Source organism: Protomyctophum parallelum, assembly GCF_964188405.1.
Source record: "Protomyctophum parallelum genome assembly, chromosome: 11".
Taxonomy (NCBI): Eukaryota; Metazoa; Chordata; class Actinopteri; order Myctophiformes; family Myctophidae; genus Protomyctophum; species Protomyctophum parallelum.
Genome location: NC_139707.1, coordinates 36586615 through 36605915, shown reverse-complemented (window position 1 = coordinate 36605915; position 19301 = coordinate 36586615). Strand labels below are relative to the sequence as shown.

Below are 19301 nucleotides of genomic sequence, written 5' to 3'. Positions count from 1 at the left end.
CAACAACAAAAAGTTCAAAATAATCACTTTTTAGGCGTGCTTCTGGTTGCCCATGATGATGACGATCGGTTAAGCTGCTGTACCTAAAAGGGAAAGGTCAGCAACGCCATGACGCAAATCAGTCACGCAGTTAACTGTACATTTTCTCTGTTTATAACTTCTATTGATCAGGTCGGGCCCCGACAGTCGGGGATTAGTGTGAATTCTCACACGGAGCTCACGGAAGGATGGTGAGCCGACAGCTGTGTGCCGCTGTATGCCCCTCTGCCTCGCCACTGGCCGCCAGAGTGCCACGCTCTCTGACTGAGCCACAGAGCCAAGTGGAGTAATATGACGGAGGGTGATGCACACAAGGGGGCGGAGGTGTTGTGTTGAATGGGGACCCGTTTGTAGATTCGATGGGTGGGGCCGGGTGGTGATGGGGCTGAGCGGCATGGAAGGTGGACTCCAGATGAAGATGGATCAGTATATTTATTAACAGTTTGCAGAATTGCAGTAGGCTACATTTCTATAGCACAACTCAATACAAAGACTGTTTATATAACTGTGAGTGGACGACCCAATAAAGCATTACACTTGTTTACAAGAGGGTCCACCTTGTTCAATTCATCAAAACATTAACATTTCGTACAAATAGACACTTCCAATATATAGCCAAAGAACAGAACAGGAATTCATCATAAAGTAGGTAAAAAGGGAAAAGAAACATATATACAGTGAGGGGGTGGGTGGGGGGCATTCAGATTTTAGGGGGGCCAGTTTAGAATTGCAGCCATCCGTAGGTGCCCTTTGAGAGCGGTTTTGAAGGAGTCAAGGGATTTGCATGTCTTAATGACTGTTGGTAGGGCCACATTTTGGTGGCATATACTAGGAGCAAAATTAATTTAATCCCTTGTTTGTGCCGAATCTGGGTTGCACATGGTTTGTTGCACTCCCTCTGGTGTTGTGGGTGTGGACTTCATTGACATTAAGGAAGTATTTAGACAGGTACATGGACATGGGTATCATGTTGGTGTAGCGAATCTTGTGGACCGACCCATTGCAAGTTGCTGTAGGCACCTTCCTACCTACATGACTGCCTGCCTAAATATGTCCCAAACCGCCCACTAAGGTCTTCCACTGCTGGCCTGCTCGCTTTGCCTAAAAAAATGAAAAAATACTAAAAAACTAAAAAATACGGGGAAGCAGCTGTTTGCTTCTACGGGCCGTCGGCATGGAACAAGCTCCAACTGTACCTTCGTCAGGCAGCCTCTGTAGACATTTTTAAAGCACAGCTCAAGACCCACTTCTACAACATTGCTTTTAATTGATCTTTTATTTTTTGTTATTCATGTCCTCACTGTACTGCATTAGGCCTACTGCTTGTTTTTTAATGTCGTTGCCTTGCTTTTCTTTTTTTTCTCCATTGCTCTGTAAAGCACTTTGAGATGCATTTCATGTCATGAAAGGTATACAAATAAAGTTTTATTATTATTATTATTATTATTACTCTGTTGTCGACCCTAAGCCTTTCCAGGTTACGGGTAGTAGTAGTAGTAGTAGGGTATGCGCGTGACATCATCATCACACCCGGAAGTTATGCGGGAATGCCTACTGAGTGGCAAAAAACGACTTAAACATTAAATTAACTTTGTCACGCACTTTGCCACTCGATTTGCCACTCGATCTGCCATTCACTTTATGCATGCGCATACCCTCTAGTCTATAGTATATAGGCTTTAGCATTTCAAGCTGCTGCGGGTGGGTAGGCTATACGTGTCGTGCACATGGGGAAGAATTGCTTGGCGACATGGGGAGTCTGGGGACCCGGTTTCATGGAATATAGAACCTGTATCACCATGTTTTATATTCATGTCACAAACTGTGGCCTTTCATGTGTGGCTTTTCATCCTCCTGATCCCCAATGCTGTAGACAAAAGTTTCTGGTGCAGGCGGGGGACTGGGGGGAGTTATTAAATCAGTAAAGTACTGGATTGTAAAAATAAATACAACATAGTCATCTTCATCACAAATTACTCCATCAACCCCCTACAGCACAAGACTGAAACAAATGAGCCATGGTGAACTAGTATAATAATGATATGGATACAGCTTACCCCCTGCGTTTTAATTTCTTTCCCCTTGCGTATTCCATGCCACCTGTGCAATCATGACATGGACCTGTAGCTGCTTGCTGAGGTGTGTCATTAGTGCTGTGGACAGACAGTGGGGCCCTGCCTAGTGCCTGCCAGCCAGCCAGGGCCAGGACACTTAATGTTAACGTGATCCCCTCAGAGAGAAACGGACCCATTATTTCGAGAGGACCATGCAGTTCTCATTTGTTCTGTCGGTCTAATTACATTTGGGGGTGTAAAAGGCAGGCAGTCAATGAGCAGGGCCAATTACCCCATGCTAAACACGCCATGTTGGGAATTGGGATGCCAATCAGGAGAAACAGAGCGCTTTTGTGTTCCCTGCAGAGGGACTAATGACAACCTGGCATGACATGTATGTTGATTACAGGTGTGCACCAGGCAGTGCTGATGGCAGGTCAGGGAGGTAGGTAATCACCGCCATGTGGAACATGAAGGCACAGTGTGCTCTCGACACAGCTTGCCAGCAAGGTGCTATCTGTATTTTCCCATAGACAGCCCTGCATTCATCCAAACAGAAAAGTCCTATCTGATTGTATTAAACAACGTCAAACTCATTGACACATTGCAGCTGTGGGAAAAGCTTGAATTATCCTCTTTCTATCTGCAAAGTGTTTGTTTCATACAAATCCACTGTAGACTTCTTATGAGCTATACTTCCTGTAAAGAAATTCCTTGCAGGTGATATTGGAGTTTGGAAGCACTCGTTTTTAGTAAAGCAACCTCCTGCCGCCTCCTGCATTATGTGCAAATTCAAAACAGGTGGTTACGCAGGGCCATGGAGTGATATCCAACAATCACCCCCAAACTCTGACACTTAGGAAAATCACACCCGTGTGAACTGAGTGGTGCAACTCCCCTCTCCCCCTAGATTTTCTTTTCTGTTTGGATGAATGGGGTGTCTATAGGAAGTTGCACCTAGTTAGTATGGTAGTAGTTAGTATGGAAGTCCAGACTTCCCAAAACAAACTGGTCAGGCTACTACTTGGCCTCACTCCCCAAACTCACCTAACCCCACCCTGCCCATTTTGATAGGCTGGAAAGGTTTAGGGTTAACACCAGAGTACAGCATTTTGCAATGGATCTGGTCTACAAGATTCGCTACACCACCAAGATACCCATGCTGTACCTGTCTAAATACTTCCTTAATGTCAACGAAGTCCACACCCACAACACCAGAGGGAGTTCGACAAACCATGTGCAACCCAGATTCAGGATTAAATTCATTTCTATCCTATGCCACCAAAATGTGGAACGCCCTACCAACAGCCATTAAGACATGTGAATCCCTTGACTCCTTCCAAACCGCTCTCAAAGAGCACCTACGAACGGCTGCAATTTGAAACTGGCCCCTGTAAATTAAGTCTGAGCTCTCCCCACCCCTTTCTCTTTCTAACTGCTTGCCTGTGTTTTATGTTCTGCCCTGTGAAGCACTTTGAGTTGCATTTATGTATGAAAGGTGCTATACAAATAAAGTTTATTATTATTATTATTATCCACTAAGACGTAACAGCTTTTGTATTGACTTGTGCTTTCGTTTGAAATGTACCCATGACGCAAACTGTGAAATAAAAATCAATCAATCAATGCAGGTGTGCCTTATTATTACACCACAGATTACAGTATGCCACAATATGTAAAAAATAATATTTATTGTTGGTATCAAACGGGTAGCAGTTTCCTGGGGATGCAAGCATCGCTTGTTAAGTGCAGCTCTCTCTCTCTGGTAAACATGAAAGGTGATGACTGAGGGTAATGGATAGTGAAATCCATGAGTGTTAAGTCAAGCCGAAGAGGATGTCTGTCTCCTTCCACACACACACACTCTCCATCTCTCCTCTGACTTCTGTACCCCGGGATCGATTGTTCAAACATAATGGCTCCAGGCCTTTGTGTAGCTAGGAGGCCTGGAGGGAGAGGAGAGGAGAGGGAATGTTCTCAGCTCAGCATCAGCATTGATAAATATTTGCCCTATGGAAAACCCACACACTGGATCTACCGCGTAGAACTTGTGTTGGATATTGGGACACGAGTCAACATAACCTAGATTTAGAAGAGACCACACCTCTACTTAAGTTTGTCAGTTTATTGAAACGAAATTAGATGAATGTGGAAAGGGATGTACCCAAGGTTAGGGCGAGACTCTGGGTGGTGGCTGACGGCCATCGTTGCTCTACTGCTCTGCGGTCGGTCGTCTCTGCGCCGTGGGGCAGCGGTGGCCGAACGGTTTGCGGAGCGGTCCTGATACCGGAAGGTCGCCAGTTCGCATCCCCGGACCGGCACGTTAAAATTACCACCGCTGAAGTGCCCTTGAGCAAGGCATTGCAACCCTACCATGAAATGTTCTATGAGCAGGGTGTGGCTGTAAACAAGTCCTTGGCTTAGTCCACTTCCCTGGGTAAACAAAGAACTTTGCTTTGCTTTGCTTTGTCACTGCCCGCCCCCCCCCCGGGTTCCTAGAGAAATAGAGACAGAAGGAAGAGTGAGAATCGAGGAGGTTGGGGTGGAGGAGGACAATTAATTTGAAAGCAGTGAATCTACAAGAGCAGTACTCAACGTCCCATGTTTGGTCTGTTGTGAAGAAGAACAGACAAGCCGGGCCGAGATATCACAGGTGCCGTATATTTATACTGTGGGGGTGATTGCAGCAAGGATTGGCTGTGGTGAGAGGCAGGTGTAGTGGATACGGGTGATTGTGAAAGGGGAGTGGCTAATGAGTGAGCGCGAGTGTGTTAGATAGGAAAGCGATTGAGAACGGGGAGTGGCCGTGATAAGCAGAGGGTGGTCTCTACTCCTGAACACAACTACATTTCATGTTGGTCCTCTGCCTCCCAAGGGGCCAGTGAGGCGCTCCAACGTTGAAGCACTTATGGGCCCTAGTGGTAAGAGGAGGGACTCCAGGCGGACCCGTGGATTCATGACGAGGAAACCCCGTGCAGCTGGGCTTTAACATTGAGCTCTCGGTTGCACTTCCGCATTCGAAAAAAGGCGGAAGTAGGCGGTCCTACCGGGTGCTTCAAAACGCCACTGAGCAACTTCCACTGACATGAATAGCGGGGGGGGGCGGAGCTTCGCGGCAGATCAGTCTCTATCCTTTTAATACTCTATGCTCTGCCTCCTCGTTCCTTCTGGACACTCCTGTGTGCCAAAACCTCCTGCGTGCAATGTGCAAATCCTATAGTCAACCACACACACACACACACACACACACACACACACACACACACACACACACACACACACACACACACACACACACACACACACACACACACACACACACACACACACACACACACACACACACACACACACACACACACACACACACACACACACACACACACACACACACACTGCCACAATACAAGCATCAGGGCATGGTCAATCATCCACATCTGAAGGAGAGTAGCCAATTAACGCATGCAGAGATGTCGAACGTGCCAATTACCCATGTTGTGTTGCGGATTGTGAGCAGTTTTGGAAATCAATTTGCTAGTGTGTTCATGTGTAGTTTGTTGATTAACCCTAGAACAGCAGAGCCCAAGAGTCACTCACTCTTTACCACAGTCAACCTGACAACCAATAAAGCCATGGCATGGCTGTCCTTCTGGGCTATGGGACAACGGCTATATGCTAATAATCAGTCACTGAATATGCCAATGGGTCAATGCACATGTGCAATTTCAGATTGATTCGGCTAACCCACTGAGAGAGAATGGGGTGGAAATGCATGAGATGAAATTTGGCACAAAAAGTATTTTTTAGTAAAAGAAAAAAAATTGTTACTCGATCCCTGCATATGCCAACAACCAAATAATGTGTTTTCAGATCGGTTGGTCATCCCAAGAGAAGAAATGCATGTGATAGATTGAGGACATGTCAGTCACAGAGACTTTTCACTCATTTTGAAAGAGTTTTGGATGGAGACTTTTAAGATCTATGATGAACACTAGAAAAGTTACATACAGTATACTGTATAGGCCAGCTAGGACCTAATGTCCTCATAATAACAGTAGATGGCAGTGTTGTGTTCAGCAGAACACAGGACAACTTCAGGTGGTCACCAAAAACCCCCAAAACAAACTACATCTAGAAGCACACGTGCACGGGTGAATGAGAGGACAGAGGAGTGGATGAAAAAGAGGGGAAATTGTTATCGATTTCCATTCTTAAATGGATAGCAACTGAGTCTGTTACGTCAAAGCTTCTACAAACACCTTTCAGAACTAAGTGAATCCTGTGGTACCTTAGCTTAATCCAGCAGGAGCATACCAGGTCTTTTTTATTATCAATTAACTTTGCCTGAGCTCAGTACAATAATGAATGAACCATTACTAGGGGTTTGGGGGTTTGTTCTCTTCAGGTTTTTAACTCAACTTCGTTCCACTTCCACGCCAGCTCTATGAAAGATAAGCCCTATCTCACCAAAGGACTCTCCCACAGATAAGGATATATACTGCAGCAACCGTATGGAACAGTGTGGAACACCTAGGGAACCGCGCACGCACGCACACACGCACTCACGCACACACGCACTCACGCACGCACGCACGTCATCAAGGATGGGCCCAAGGTTTTACTTTTATGGGTTGTTGGTTGGTTGTCAGGGTGACAGTCAGGGTGACATTTGGGCTCTGCTGTGCTTAACAAAAAAAATCTACGCACCAGCAAATAGATTTCCATGTGCATCATATATATATATATATATATATGGGCTTTCACTTCTAGAGATTTTTACTAGTTGACTAGTTGCCTACCGATTATGTAAAAAAAAAATAATAATAATAATAATAGTTGTACATTTAAAAACTGTGTACATTGGTGACTATATCTATACCTGATCTAGAGGCCTACAAAAACGGAGGGGGGGGGAAACATTTTTTTTTCTTATCAACTAGTCAACAGTACCAACAGTAGCCTACCACTAGTCGACTAGTCACTAGTGGATTTACTAGTCGACTAGTTGAATAGTCGACTAGTTGCCCTAATATATGGAAATGGGGTGGTTGTATTTTGTCTCCTTGCTCTTCTATTGAGACATTTAGATTGACACTCAAAGGTCATGTTTCACCTCCTAGGAGACACAGGATTTGACACGAATTCTAACCGGATTGTCAAGATTCAATTTATCCTCAATGGTAAAAATGTCAACCAGGTTTAAATCCGGGTTTGAAGAGGTAAAGTTATATGTGCTGCTTTAATACTGTGGGGACTTCAAAGAAAGCTGTGTCCAGGACCATTGGACTATACATACATTAATTACATTGTAGGGTGACTTGTCCTTAAAAGTATTGCTGATATTGACATACTTGACTGATCCTTGATCCTGACAGTTGTTGCCTTAATTCTCCTATACGTACCTTTGGCCACCAAACAGATGATTGTTTCGTCATCCTATCTTAACTTTCCAAGGGCTCGTTGCGTTGGACAGGGCTGAGACATTCCAAACACGAGACACTGTTAAATAACTCAGCCTTTACGCCCACCTTTGCCCTGGCAAAGTCCTACAGAGAGAGAAAGGGAGGGAGGGAGGGAGGGAGGCAGTTCTATTAGAAATATGGGAGAAGAACAGAAGACATGTGGGATTGTGGAAGAGGAAGACGGAGGGGGTGGAGAGCAGAGAAAGAGGGCAGGTTGAAGATAGAGCGAGGTGATAACAACGAAGCGCTGACAGGTGAACTCGCCTCCTTTGGACAGGGATAGTGAGCAAAGCAGAGCTGGTGAGTCAATTATCCAGATGACAGTTTCGGTTCTAATGTACCATTTTATATTTTTAACAGATTTGTTTGTCCTGAAATGATTGTGTTTGATGTTGATTGATGTACCGTCCGTCCGTGCTCCAAACTGTTACGTTTCAAAGGCTTCATTATTTGTGATGTTTTAAAATAATATTAATAATTAGATAATATAACTTAAATGATAATATTTTCACTATAAATATGCACTACATTATGCACTTGTGATGTGACAGTAAAGTTGAAACTAGAGCAATTGCACATCATTGGTGGCGGGTTGGGCCTCTGTGTCATTATGTATAGTAGTACCGTAGGTGCATGAATTAACATTAAATATTTGCTTTGGGGAACACTTAATGTTTGGGATTACGTTCGTGTGTATTCTATCGTTATTGAGGAAAGCTATAGGTTTGTGAATGATTGTACTTAAAACATTTTAGGCAGGACCTTGTTCCACTCTTATTCCTGATTCCTTAACAAACCGATGGATATTTGATTTAGCTAAGGCTTTGAGATCAAGATTCTATATTAAATCCTAATCCAACAGACACATTTAGAATTGTGTTAGGATATTGTTTTCATATTCATACTCACCTGGAACCTGTTACTTTAATATAATAATTATATTCCTGTTGTTTACAGTAGTCAAAGTTCAAACGTTCTTGTTAAATGAGTCCTTGGCACCTTCATAATGTGTCTGTTGTTAACTATTAACAACAGAGTGCTGGCAGGAGGAATACACTTTTTATGCAGTGATCAGCACATCTGTTGATTCCTGGGGATTGCAGTTGCAAACTAAATCTCTGATGATTAGTGTACAATATTGTAGTTTTATTGCGCAATGCCTACAACAAACCTCTTTTGGCAACAGTATATATATCTTTAAACTGATATTTGAGTTCACCTGGAACGCTTCATGATGGTTATTTAGATTGTGTATTTTGATTATTGACAGTAGTAGGCCATATCGACAGCAGATAAGAGGGTTATTTCTGCGCTCTATAAAAAGAAAATAATTGCTTGAGGTGAGGACTTGCCAAGAAAGGACTTTGGAAGATAGAGAAACTGGGTGATTGTGGGTGTGTGCCGGTGTGTTAAAGATCTACCCTCTCCGGCAAGGGCCGTGGCTCAGCGGTCCAGGCACCTTGGCTGATAATCCATTCTGGCAGTGTGCCGCAGGTTCGACTCCCGATCTCAACGGCCTTTACTGCATGTCTTCCCCCCCCCCCATTTCCTGTCAGCCTACTGTCTGTTTATAAAAATATAAAATAAAAGGCGAAAGCCACAAAAAAACATAAAAAAGAAAAAAAAGGATGTACAGTACCCTCTCCTCTGTGCTATAGGACATGGCTGGATATTATCCAAGGGTGATCGCCATCACCAAGAGGCCAGGTCAAACTTTTGGCTTCTTCCTGCGGGTGGAGCGTGGAGAGGACGGCCATCTGATCCGGTGCCTGGAGATGGGAGGCCCTGCCGAGCTGGCTGGTCTGAAGGACGGGGACCGCATCCTCAGAGTAAACGGAGCCTATGTGGACGGAGTCGCCCATTCAAAGGTAAACAAGGAGTACAGGGCGGGGAGCAGTGTCGTTTTCCTCGACTAATACTATGACGAGAAATGTTCGTCGACTACCTGGCGAAAACTAAATGGAAACTACATGAAAACTATAAGCTACGATGACTAAAACTAAGACTAAAATATATTGACAATTTCGTCAACAAATAAAAACTAGACTAAAATGTTCATGCCCCATTCACACCTAGCTAGCTTCTAGCTAGGTGTGAATGGGGCATGAGGAAGGGAGTAAGGGACTAGTGGACAAGAGATCCAGTATAAATAAAAGTCAAGTCATTTTACAATTGGTTTCACAACGTGAGCTTGTAGATCTGCTATTTTCAGCAAGTGTAAAATCAGTCATTACGAAGGCATTCAAGGCCCGCCAAAATACATTTTAGTCGACTAAAATCTTCTGATATTTAGTCAACTAAAACCAGGGTTTTCAACTGATTGTGAACCAGGGACCACCACCATGACTTATATCAACCTGGGGACCACTATTGTGTTGGGTGGGGATATGGGCTAAGATTAGTGCTTTTGTAAGTTAACACTTGCTATGCATCCCATGTGTATACATCCCACTGTTTCTCAACTGTTGACTACTACTGGTAAAATGTCCTAATAATAATGACTCAACCAGACAATCTGGTGCACTTCCCCCTTGAGATTCTAACTCCCTTTTTCTGTTGAATTTCTTGAACTCCAACTTGTCAGTAAATGACTACATGGATGGACTCATCATAGGTCACCAGGTCATTCAGTTCACGGTTTCTCAACTAGTGGAAAGAACATTTAAAACAAATCAACAAATCCTGCATTACTAAATGCATGGTCAGGGACCACATGCAATACCTCCACGGACCACCAGTGGTCCACGGACCACCTGTTGAAAACCCATGAACTAAAACATGAAACCATTCCAGGTGATTAAAATATGACTAAAACCAAATGAAGTTTCATTCCAAAGACTGACTAAACTAAAATTTGCTGCCAAAAAAACACTGGATGGGAGCAGGACGATATAGCAGCAAAATCCTCATCTGATTGACAGCTACAATACAAGCTTGCAGATACTGTACCATCTTAGGCACAGTTAATGATTTCTTAGTTTTTATTCTTCAAAAACATGCAGTGTAATTTACTGTTTTTGGTGATGACATGCAATCTTCCATAAATCCAGAAATATTCAGTAACAACTTAATAGAACTCTGATTTCACATGTTAGATCTCTCTAAACTTCTTTCAACTACCACAGCACATAAAGACAACAGTATGACATTGTTCTATTCATGCCCCCGTCTCCATCATATCATTGAAGGAATGGTCAGGCTAGCTAACTCCTTATGATCAAAGCATTTCTTAAAACATACCTGTACGGGAAAGATATTTATCGCCCATGCCAAAGCGTCAGCGCTCGCCCAGCAGTCTGCCGTCACCCAGGCGGATGCGTGCACGCAACCTCACCGCTTCTCGCCCTCAGAGCGTCTTACTGGTTAATTTCCAGTAAGACAGTGGGTGGGAACCCCTTTTGGTGTTTTAAGCATTATGTTATACTTGTAACTTTAGCTATTGAAAACAGCAGATCTACATGCTCATAGCGAGGCACTGAGTGCCGTGCTCCGAGCTTGTAGTGAAAATGTGGCGCAAATATTTGAATATATATTCTTTCACAGTGAACGTTTTTGGATCTTTGCTTCTGGGGGGTCCCTGGAACAACATATTTTCAGATGGTGGTCGGTGGCCAAATACATATAATTTTTGGGGTCCTTGACATGAAATAGTTTGAGAACCACTGACATAGAACCATAGGTTTTTCAGAAAACTGTCATGATTTAGAAGACATTTGTAGAATCGAACTTCGAACTAAATGGGTTAATATAATTACTAGGCTGATGCCCATTGGGAACAATGCCATCAGGGAACTCCATGACTGTCAGACAGATACAGAGATCTTCATAGACAATAATGAGACGCAGACAGACACACACAGACAGACAGAGGTTCTGGACAAACGCTGGTCCAACTGAACCCACACTTGGCACAAGACACCAGTCGATCGGTCTGACGGTTCTCGAGAACAACAGTTAGATACAGATATGTATCATTGCAGAGATTTGATAATTTATATTATACTCCAGGACCTGGCTAAGATATGTAGGCCTACATATGCACATATGCACTATGCACTTAATTTAGTGGAGAATATCTCAACTGTTCTTGGCTAATATGACCGCTGCGAACAATTTAGAAACTGTGAGAAATTCTCTATCCGGGGCGAAATACCCGGAAATGACCACACCCTTTTTAATCTTCTAAACTGTTTGTGCGACAGATTTCCTGAGGTGCTCAAAATGTTTAGAACACTCATTTGCTCGTTTGAATACTCAAAATAGACCATATGCACACGGAGGTCATCTTTCCACAAGTTATTAATGGACCACCCATACATGCAAAACAGACCAACATCAAAACTTACTTTTACTGTACGTAAAACTCACCAACATTAAGCAGCTGTACGAAAAGCTTGAATGATCCTCTTACTATCTGCAAAGTATTTGTTTCATAAAAATCCACCGTATGAGCTACTTTATGTCAAGAAATTCCTTGCAGGAGTTTGGAAGCGCTCGCTTTCAGTGAAGCAACATCCTGCTGCCCCCTGCATTATGTGCAAATTCAAAACAGGTCTGCAGGGCTGTTGAGTGATTATCCAACGAGCACTTTCAAACACTTCAATCACAGTCACCTGCAAGGATTTTCTTGACAGGAAGTAGCTCATAACACATCTACCGTGGATTGTTATGAAATCACACACATACTGCAAGTAACCATGTGCAGTCGGAGTACAGAGAAAGAGACCTCCTCCATGAGCACAATACCCTGGCGAACGGAAAGAATAAGGATAATTCAGAGAGTATACCATAATGTAATGAAAGCTTTTTGTACAGCTGCAATGTTGGTGAGTTTGACATAATTTAATACAATTAGATAGGACTTTGTCTATGTGGATGTATGGGCGGTCAATTGTGAAAATTGTGGATAGTTTCCACCCTGCCATTAAGTTATGGAAAGATGAGCGCTGTGTGCATTTGGTCTATTGAGTATTCAAACATGAGTATTGAAGTATTCTGAACATTTTGAGCACCTCAGAACATCTGTAGCTCCAGCGGTTTAGAAGATAGGCTTGTTTTATGTGGCGGTTATTTTAAAAAGCCCTTTTCGGTGTTTTAAACATTGTTATACTTTAGCTATTGAAAAATAGCAGATCTACAAGCTCATAGCGCCGCACCGAGTGCCGCGCTATGAACTTGTAGGTCTGCTATTTTTTAAAGATTGTGGCGCAAGTCTTTGAATATATATTTCAGAGCGAACGTTTTTAACTGACATATTTGCTTCTGGGAGGTCCCTGGAACAACATATTTTGAGATGGGGGTCCGTGGCCCAATAAGAGATAATTCTGGGGGTCCTTGACATGAAAAAGGTTGAGCACCACTGACATAGAAACATAGGTTTTGCAGATTTGTTTTTAGGATTTAGAAGCCTTTTTTCTTTTTAATCGACCTCAGAAAAATGTGTTTCTAACATGTTACCTGTGTGTTGCCCCGGGGGAAGGTGGTAGACATGGTAAGAGACGCTGGCCCATCAGTCACCTTCCACGTTCTGGATGCAGTCACCTATAAGAAAGCCATTACAGACAAAGTGAACCTGTCTGAACCAGCCAGACCAGTAGTCAACGGAGGAGTGGTCGGACCGACACCGAAACCCAAACTCTGTTACTTGGTCAAGACTGTCTCGGGCTATGGATTTTCTCTGCGCTCCATCACAGGTGAGTGATGTTAAATTGAATGACCATACCGGGTATATAAATGTCATTGTCTATTCATATCTGTTATATCGTACATAAATTAAACAAAGACAATTTTGCCATTAATGGCTTTATCTTTGTCGTTTGTTTATATAAGTCATAAGTCATTCAAACATTAACTGAATAATTGAGCCAATTCAAATACATTTTGATACATTTCTCCATGGACTATTTTCAGCTAGACTTTCCAAATCAATCTCTGCTATAATTTTCTGTTTTGCTGATTTACAATTAGATTTGTTGCAAATGTTTTGCAGAATGTGCAGGCATCATGACATGAGGATGCTAGGATCAAATGCATTCAATTGGATATGACTTTGACAGAAAATAGGAGTATTTCTACATGATGCTATTTTTGCAGCAAAAATAAAATCACAATGGTTGTTGATCAAACTAAGCACAAGTGCCTCTCTCTTCTCTAGTCACATTATTCAATCAAGTTGATTCATTAATTGGCTATTGTTCAGAGGTCAAGAGATGTTGCCTCAGCTTCAATCCACTTAAAGGACAACTTTGGTTTTTTTCAACCAAGGTCCAAGTTTTAGGTTATTAGACAAAGTATAAGGTGAGTGTTAATTTTTTTCCATTTGCCGCTTTCTTTCGTTTTAGCAATTTACAGCGATTTCTTTATTCATATTTACTATATGCCTACTGGACCCCATGAAATTACATCTGGCCCCAAAAGATCACAGGATCTACTGAATGTGAAGGTAGATATACTAGTGGGATGCCATACTGTGTGTCGTATAGGCTCAATATGTCAAGTTTGTCACATTCAATAGATCCCGTGATATTTTGTGGCCAGATGACCATATTTCTTTGTGGGAAAAACAAACATATTTAGGATCATGTTTGAATGCCCCCTGACAAAATCGCTAAAACGAAAGAAAGCAGCAAATGAAAAACAATTAACACATCTTTTACTTTCTCTAATAAGTAATAACATGAACCTTGGTGGGGAAAAAAATTAAAGTTGTCCTTTTTTTTTTAATGTCATGCTGTATAGCACAGCAGGGCACGTTCATGACACTGGTGGCCCCAGGCGGCGTGGCCGAGAAGGCGGGGGTCAAAGACGACGACCGTCTCCTGGAGGTCAACGGGGAGCGCATCGACGGCGCCACACACGACAACATAGTGGCCATGGTCAAAGCAGCGGGCGGCAGCGTCATGCTCCTATTGGCCGACGAGGAGACGGACAAGTACTACAAGAACACGCGTGTCAAGATGGTGGCGAGGATGGCTACGGTCAAGCACCTCCCCCACACACCACGCGTTGCCAACCTGACCAAAGGCTCCGATGGCTACGGCTTCTACCTCCGGGTGGAGCCAAACAAGACAGGCATGTCCTCCATCACCTACACATAATGATATTGATTATAGCGACATTACTTTTGTATCATTTACAGAGAGTCATCATCTGTGTCCTGACAGCAGTGTTGATTTCGTCGACTACTACCGTTTTTCACTGAGGAAAACTAAATGGAAACTAAATGGAAACTAAATGAAAACTAGGCTACGATGACTAAAACTAAGACTAAATATATTTGACAATTTCGTCAACAAATAAAAACTAGACTAAAATGTTAGGAAGGGACTAGTGGACAAGAGATCCAGTATAAGTCATTTTACACTTGGTTGTATGCTGAAAATAGCAGATCTACAAGCTTGTAGGCATCAAGGCCCGACTAAATACATTTCAGTCGACTAAATCAACTAGATTTAGTCGACTAAATCAACTAGATTTAGTCGACTAAAATCTTATATTTAGTCGACTAAAACTAGACTAACACTAAAACATTCCAGGTGACTAAAATGTGACTAAAACTAAATAAACTATTCAAGAGGCTAATATGACTAAACCTAGAATAAAAATTTGCTGCCAAAAACAACACTGCTTGACAGTGTAACTAACCATTGCCACCACCACCACCACACAGGCCACTTCATCAAAGACATGGACAGGGGGAGCCCAGCAGAGAGGGCGTGTCTGGAGGAGATGGACAGGCTGGTGGCTGTGAATGGACAAGAGGTGGACGGCTGCAGCCATGAGCAGGTGGTGGACCGGATCAGACAGAGCGGTGACAAATGCTGCCTCCTGGTGGTGGACTCGGACACTGACAATATGTACAAAATGGTAAGACAACTGTAGATCAGAGAAGATTGTGTGCACATCTCAATGCCTATATTTAGGCCAGGAGCTGGATGTCGGGCATCAAGGCAAACATCAAGGAAGAGAAAGAACATCCGCACACTAGTTTGTAGAGCTCCTTAAAATAAAGTAAGTCTACTTTATTAAAAATAAAGTATAAGTCTAAAAATAAAGTAAGTCTACTTTATTTTAAGGCAATATATTTGCCTGATGAAGACCTAGTCGGTCGAAACCTTGCATTTAATTGTTGCCCTAAAGTAAAAAGTCTCGGGCTGTTCTTCCTCTTCCAAGACAACTGTAGAAATCAGCCCTAGTGCAAATATACCTGGTGTTTTTGTTTAGTTTTTTTTACCAGGGATTCTAGGAGGTAACATTGTGTTGCCCCTTCTTTCTTCACAGGGTGGAGTCTCTCCCATGCTCTTTTGGGAGGAGAAGGACCTTCCACCCAGTTACCCAGAGGCGCTCAGCTTGCCCGTTGTGGTCAGACCGTCCACGCCTGTGACGGTAACAAAGGACCAGGATCTCAAGCCCAAGCTGTGCACGATGGAGAGGCCTTCGGCTGGCTACGGATTCCACCTCAACGGCATCCAGGGATTATGTGGCCAGTACATCAAGGAGGTACCATTGAAAATCTGGACACCCAGATGGGGGTCGACGGCCAATTTCATATAGTTTTCATATAGGGGTTCCCGTCCCAGAATGGCTTAATGGGGTCAATTTGCAGCTGAAATACCATTTACCAAAGCCTGCTCAATCTGCTTCCCGTGGCCCAGGTGGTGAGTGGCGGTGCAGCGGACAGGGCGGGCATGGAGGAGGACGACATCGTGGTGGAGGTGAACGGCATCAACGTGGAGAAGAGCTCCCACGAGGAGGTGGTGCAGCTGATCCGCCGGAACAGCGGCCTTCTGGAGATGCTGGTGGCCACGAAGAGCGTCTACGACCAGCTCAAAGCCGCCGGTGTGGCCATCACGCCGGCGCTGCTCCTCGCTGCCGGCGGTCACACGTCCTCGGCGCAGGTCCATGTGCCGCCACCAGTAGCCGCCGCCGCTGCCACCGCCCCCGCCGCATTGGAGAAGCCGGCGAAGGAAACCTTGGAGGAGGAGGAGGTTGCAGCCACCTTGGAGGCGGCGACGCGGGAGGAGGAGGAGGAGGACGAAGTGAGGCCAGAGAGCCCTGCACCCGAGCCGGCGGCACGTGCGAGGGTGAGTGACGGGGACGTAGCTGACCATTTGGTTGCCCTACTCGTAGGATATTTGTGCTATTGGGCCCATTTGGTTACCAACTCTCCATCATTTAGCTGGGGACCACCTGGAACTCCCTCAAGGACCACTGGTGGTCTCTGGACCACAGGTTGAGAAGCACTGGCCTAGATGAATGGCTTGGGAGTTTTGGGAACATTCATTCTCTCACTACCTTATAATCTCTGTATTTTGGGGTGCCACTGTCTGCTACTTAACCACTTAAACCCTATGCACACTAGGGCTTTCATTTTTACTAGTTGTTTAACTATGCCTACCTATTATGTAAAAATAATAGTTTTACATTTAAAAACTGTACATTGGTGACTATAACTAATCTAGCTGATGTTGAGGCCTACAAAAATGGGGGGACGGGGGAAGAAAGAAAACGTTTCCCCCCCTTATCAACTAGTACCAACAAGGTCGACTAGTTGCTTAAAGGACAACTTTAGTTTTTTTCAACCAAGGTTCATGATTTAGGTTGTTATTAGAGAAACTAAAAGGTGAGTGTTAATTTTCTTTCATTTGCTGCTTTCTTTCGTTTTAGGGATTTTAGCTCTTTTTGACAGGGGGGCGGGGGCATTCGAGCATGGGGCTAAATACGTATTTTTTTTACCAAATTTGATGGTGATTTATTTATTTATTATTTACTATAGTCCTAATAAACCCCAGGAAATTACATCTGGCCACAGAAGATCACAGGATCTACTGAATGTGAAGGTAGCCTACTGGGGGAAGGCTTATACTGTGTGTATAGGCTCAATATGTCAGTTTGTCACATTCAATAGATGCTGTGATCTTTTCTGGCCAGATGTAATTTCTTGGGGTTTATTAGGACTATAGTAAATAATAAAAAAATAAATCGCCATAATATTTTGTAAAAAATTACATATTTAGCCCCATGCTCGAATGCCCCCGCCCCCCTGTCAAAAACTGCTAAAATCCCCAAAACGAAAGAAAGCAGCAAATGAAAGAAAATTAACACTCACCTTTTAGTTTCTCTAATAACAACCTAAAACATGAGCCTTGGTTGAAAAAAACTAAAGTTGTCCTTTAAAGCCCTAATGCACACTTGTGCACACATGGTGAGCTTGTACGTAGATCTGCTATTTTCACCAAATGTTTGCCAAATATTCTATTCTAATTTGTCTATTTAGGCCTATTATGACAAAACCAGAATAGAAACACTAGGTTCATGTGGTTAAGTGAGTATCAAAAAACAACGTTAGAAATGTTGGCTTTGTATCAAGAATTAAATGTAAATGTAAATGTGTCTTTTTTCTTTCTCAGACCCCATCTGTGTCATCAGCTTCATCTCAAGAAAGTGATGATGAGAGACTCTGACCTGCCCAACCATGAAAAGCACATTCCTGGCCAGTCCTATAGGCTACGTTCAGACTCGCAGTGCGATTGGCCTATCCATGTGGAAACGGATTGTTGTAAATCAAATTTGAACCACATTCCTAAGGTGGTTTAAAAGGTGATCCCATTCCAAATCTGATTTGTTTTAATGTGTCGGTCAATGCAACTGAAGTCTCGATGTTTTTGGCTCGCCAAAAACAGCCGATCTGCTGTATATAAGCTCATAACGCGTTGCATCGTTGCGAGCTTGTAGTTTGGCTATTTTTGACACTGTTATACGACTGTAAATTAAGGATTAACTCACGCCTGTTGTTATATTGTTATCACAGTAACAAATGGCACAAATCCGATATATAATATCAATGTGGACAGTCCATACTAAAAGGCTTTCTTACCTTTCTTTGTAGTTGTTACGTCCCCATCAAAGAGGTCCAGGTGTTATTTTGTGCAAAAGCTCCTTATTGGCTATTTCCCCTACCATACAGTAAGCGCTAAATGAATTGCATTGAATTGAATGGGATGTATGGGGTGTTGTGCTAATTCGCTTATTTCCATCGAAATAAGTAGTAAAGTGTGCCGCTTGGGTTATTATTTACATGATGAAGAGAGGATATATACAAACAAATTATAATTTTGAGTGATGGAAATAAGCGAATTAGCACAACACCCCATACAATTCAATGCAATTCATTTAGGGCTTATGGTAGGGGAAATAGCCAATAAGGAGCTTTTGCACAAAATAACACCTGGACCTCTTTGATGTGGACGTAACAACTACAAAGAAAGGTAAGAAAGCCTTTTAGTATGGAATTCTCCTTTAAGTCCTGAAAAAGATTAGATATGAAAAACCAACATAGTTAGCATCTGTATGAAAGAGCAGTGTGTAAACATGTCTTACCATTTATTTCCTTGCCCTACCTGTCTCTTTACCACCCGCTATTCATTGCCTTTGCGATTCTCTCTCACTGAAGATTAGCCAAATTCCCAAGATTAAATAAATACTAAAGGTTAAGCTAGCAGTAACAGCACAGTCAATAAACAAACCTACTGCTGTCTGTCATGGATGATATTTGCACTAATCACAAATTGCTGCCATTTTGTAATGCTAGATAAAGTTTAAACTTTGTTATTTCTATCTGTGAAATAAAATAGTATATTGTCAAATTCTTCCACCTAAAATGTTTGGTTTATATTACAGGTACCGCTCTAGTCTGTTCCCAGTGGGGAATTGCATTCCAATAGAAAAAACATTAACACACAAACAC

The 19301-nt window shown here is 43.0% G+C and overlaps 1 protein-coding gene across 1 annotated transcript; it reads left to right on the top strand.

The window, feature by feature from the left end:
• Positions 1–9216: 9216 nt before the first annotated feature.
• pdzk1 (PDZ domain containing 1) lies at positions 9217–18018 on the top strand (the record flags this gene model as incomplete). Its single annotated transcript, XM_083776009.1, has 7 exons — positions 9217–9423; positions 13035–13248; positions 14294–14626; positions 15225–15421; positions 15836–16054; positions 16210–16638; positions 17965–18018. 7 exons carry the CDS (start codon positions 9217–9219, stop codon positions 18016–18018), a joined length of 1653 nt encoding a protein of 550 aa, XP_083632135.1.
• Positions 18019–19301: the final 1283 nt, after the last annotated feature.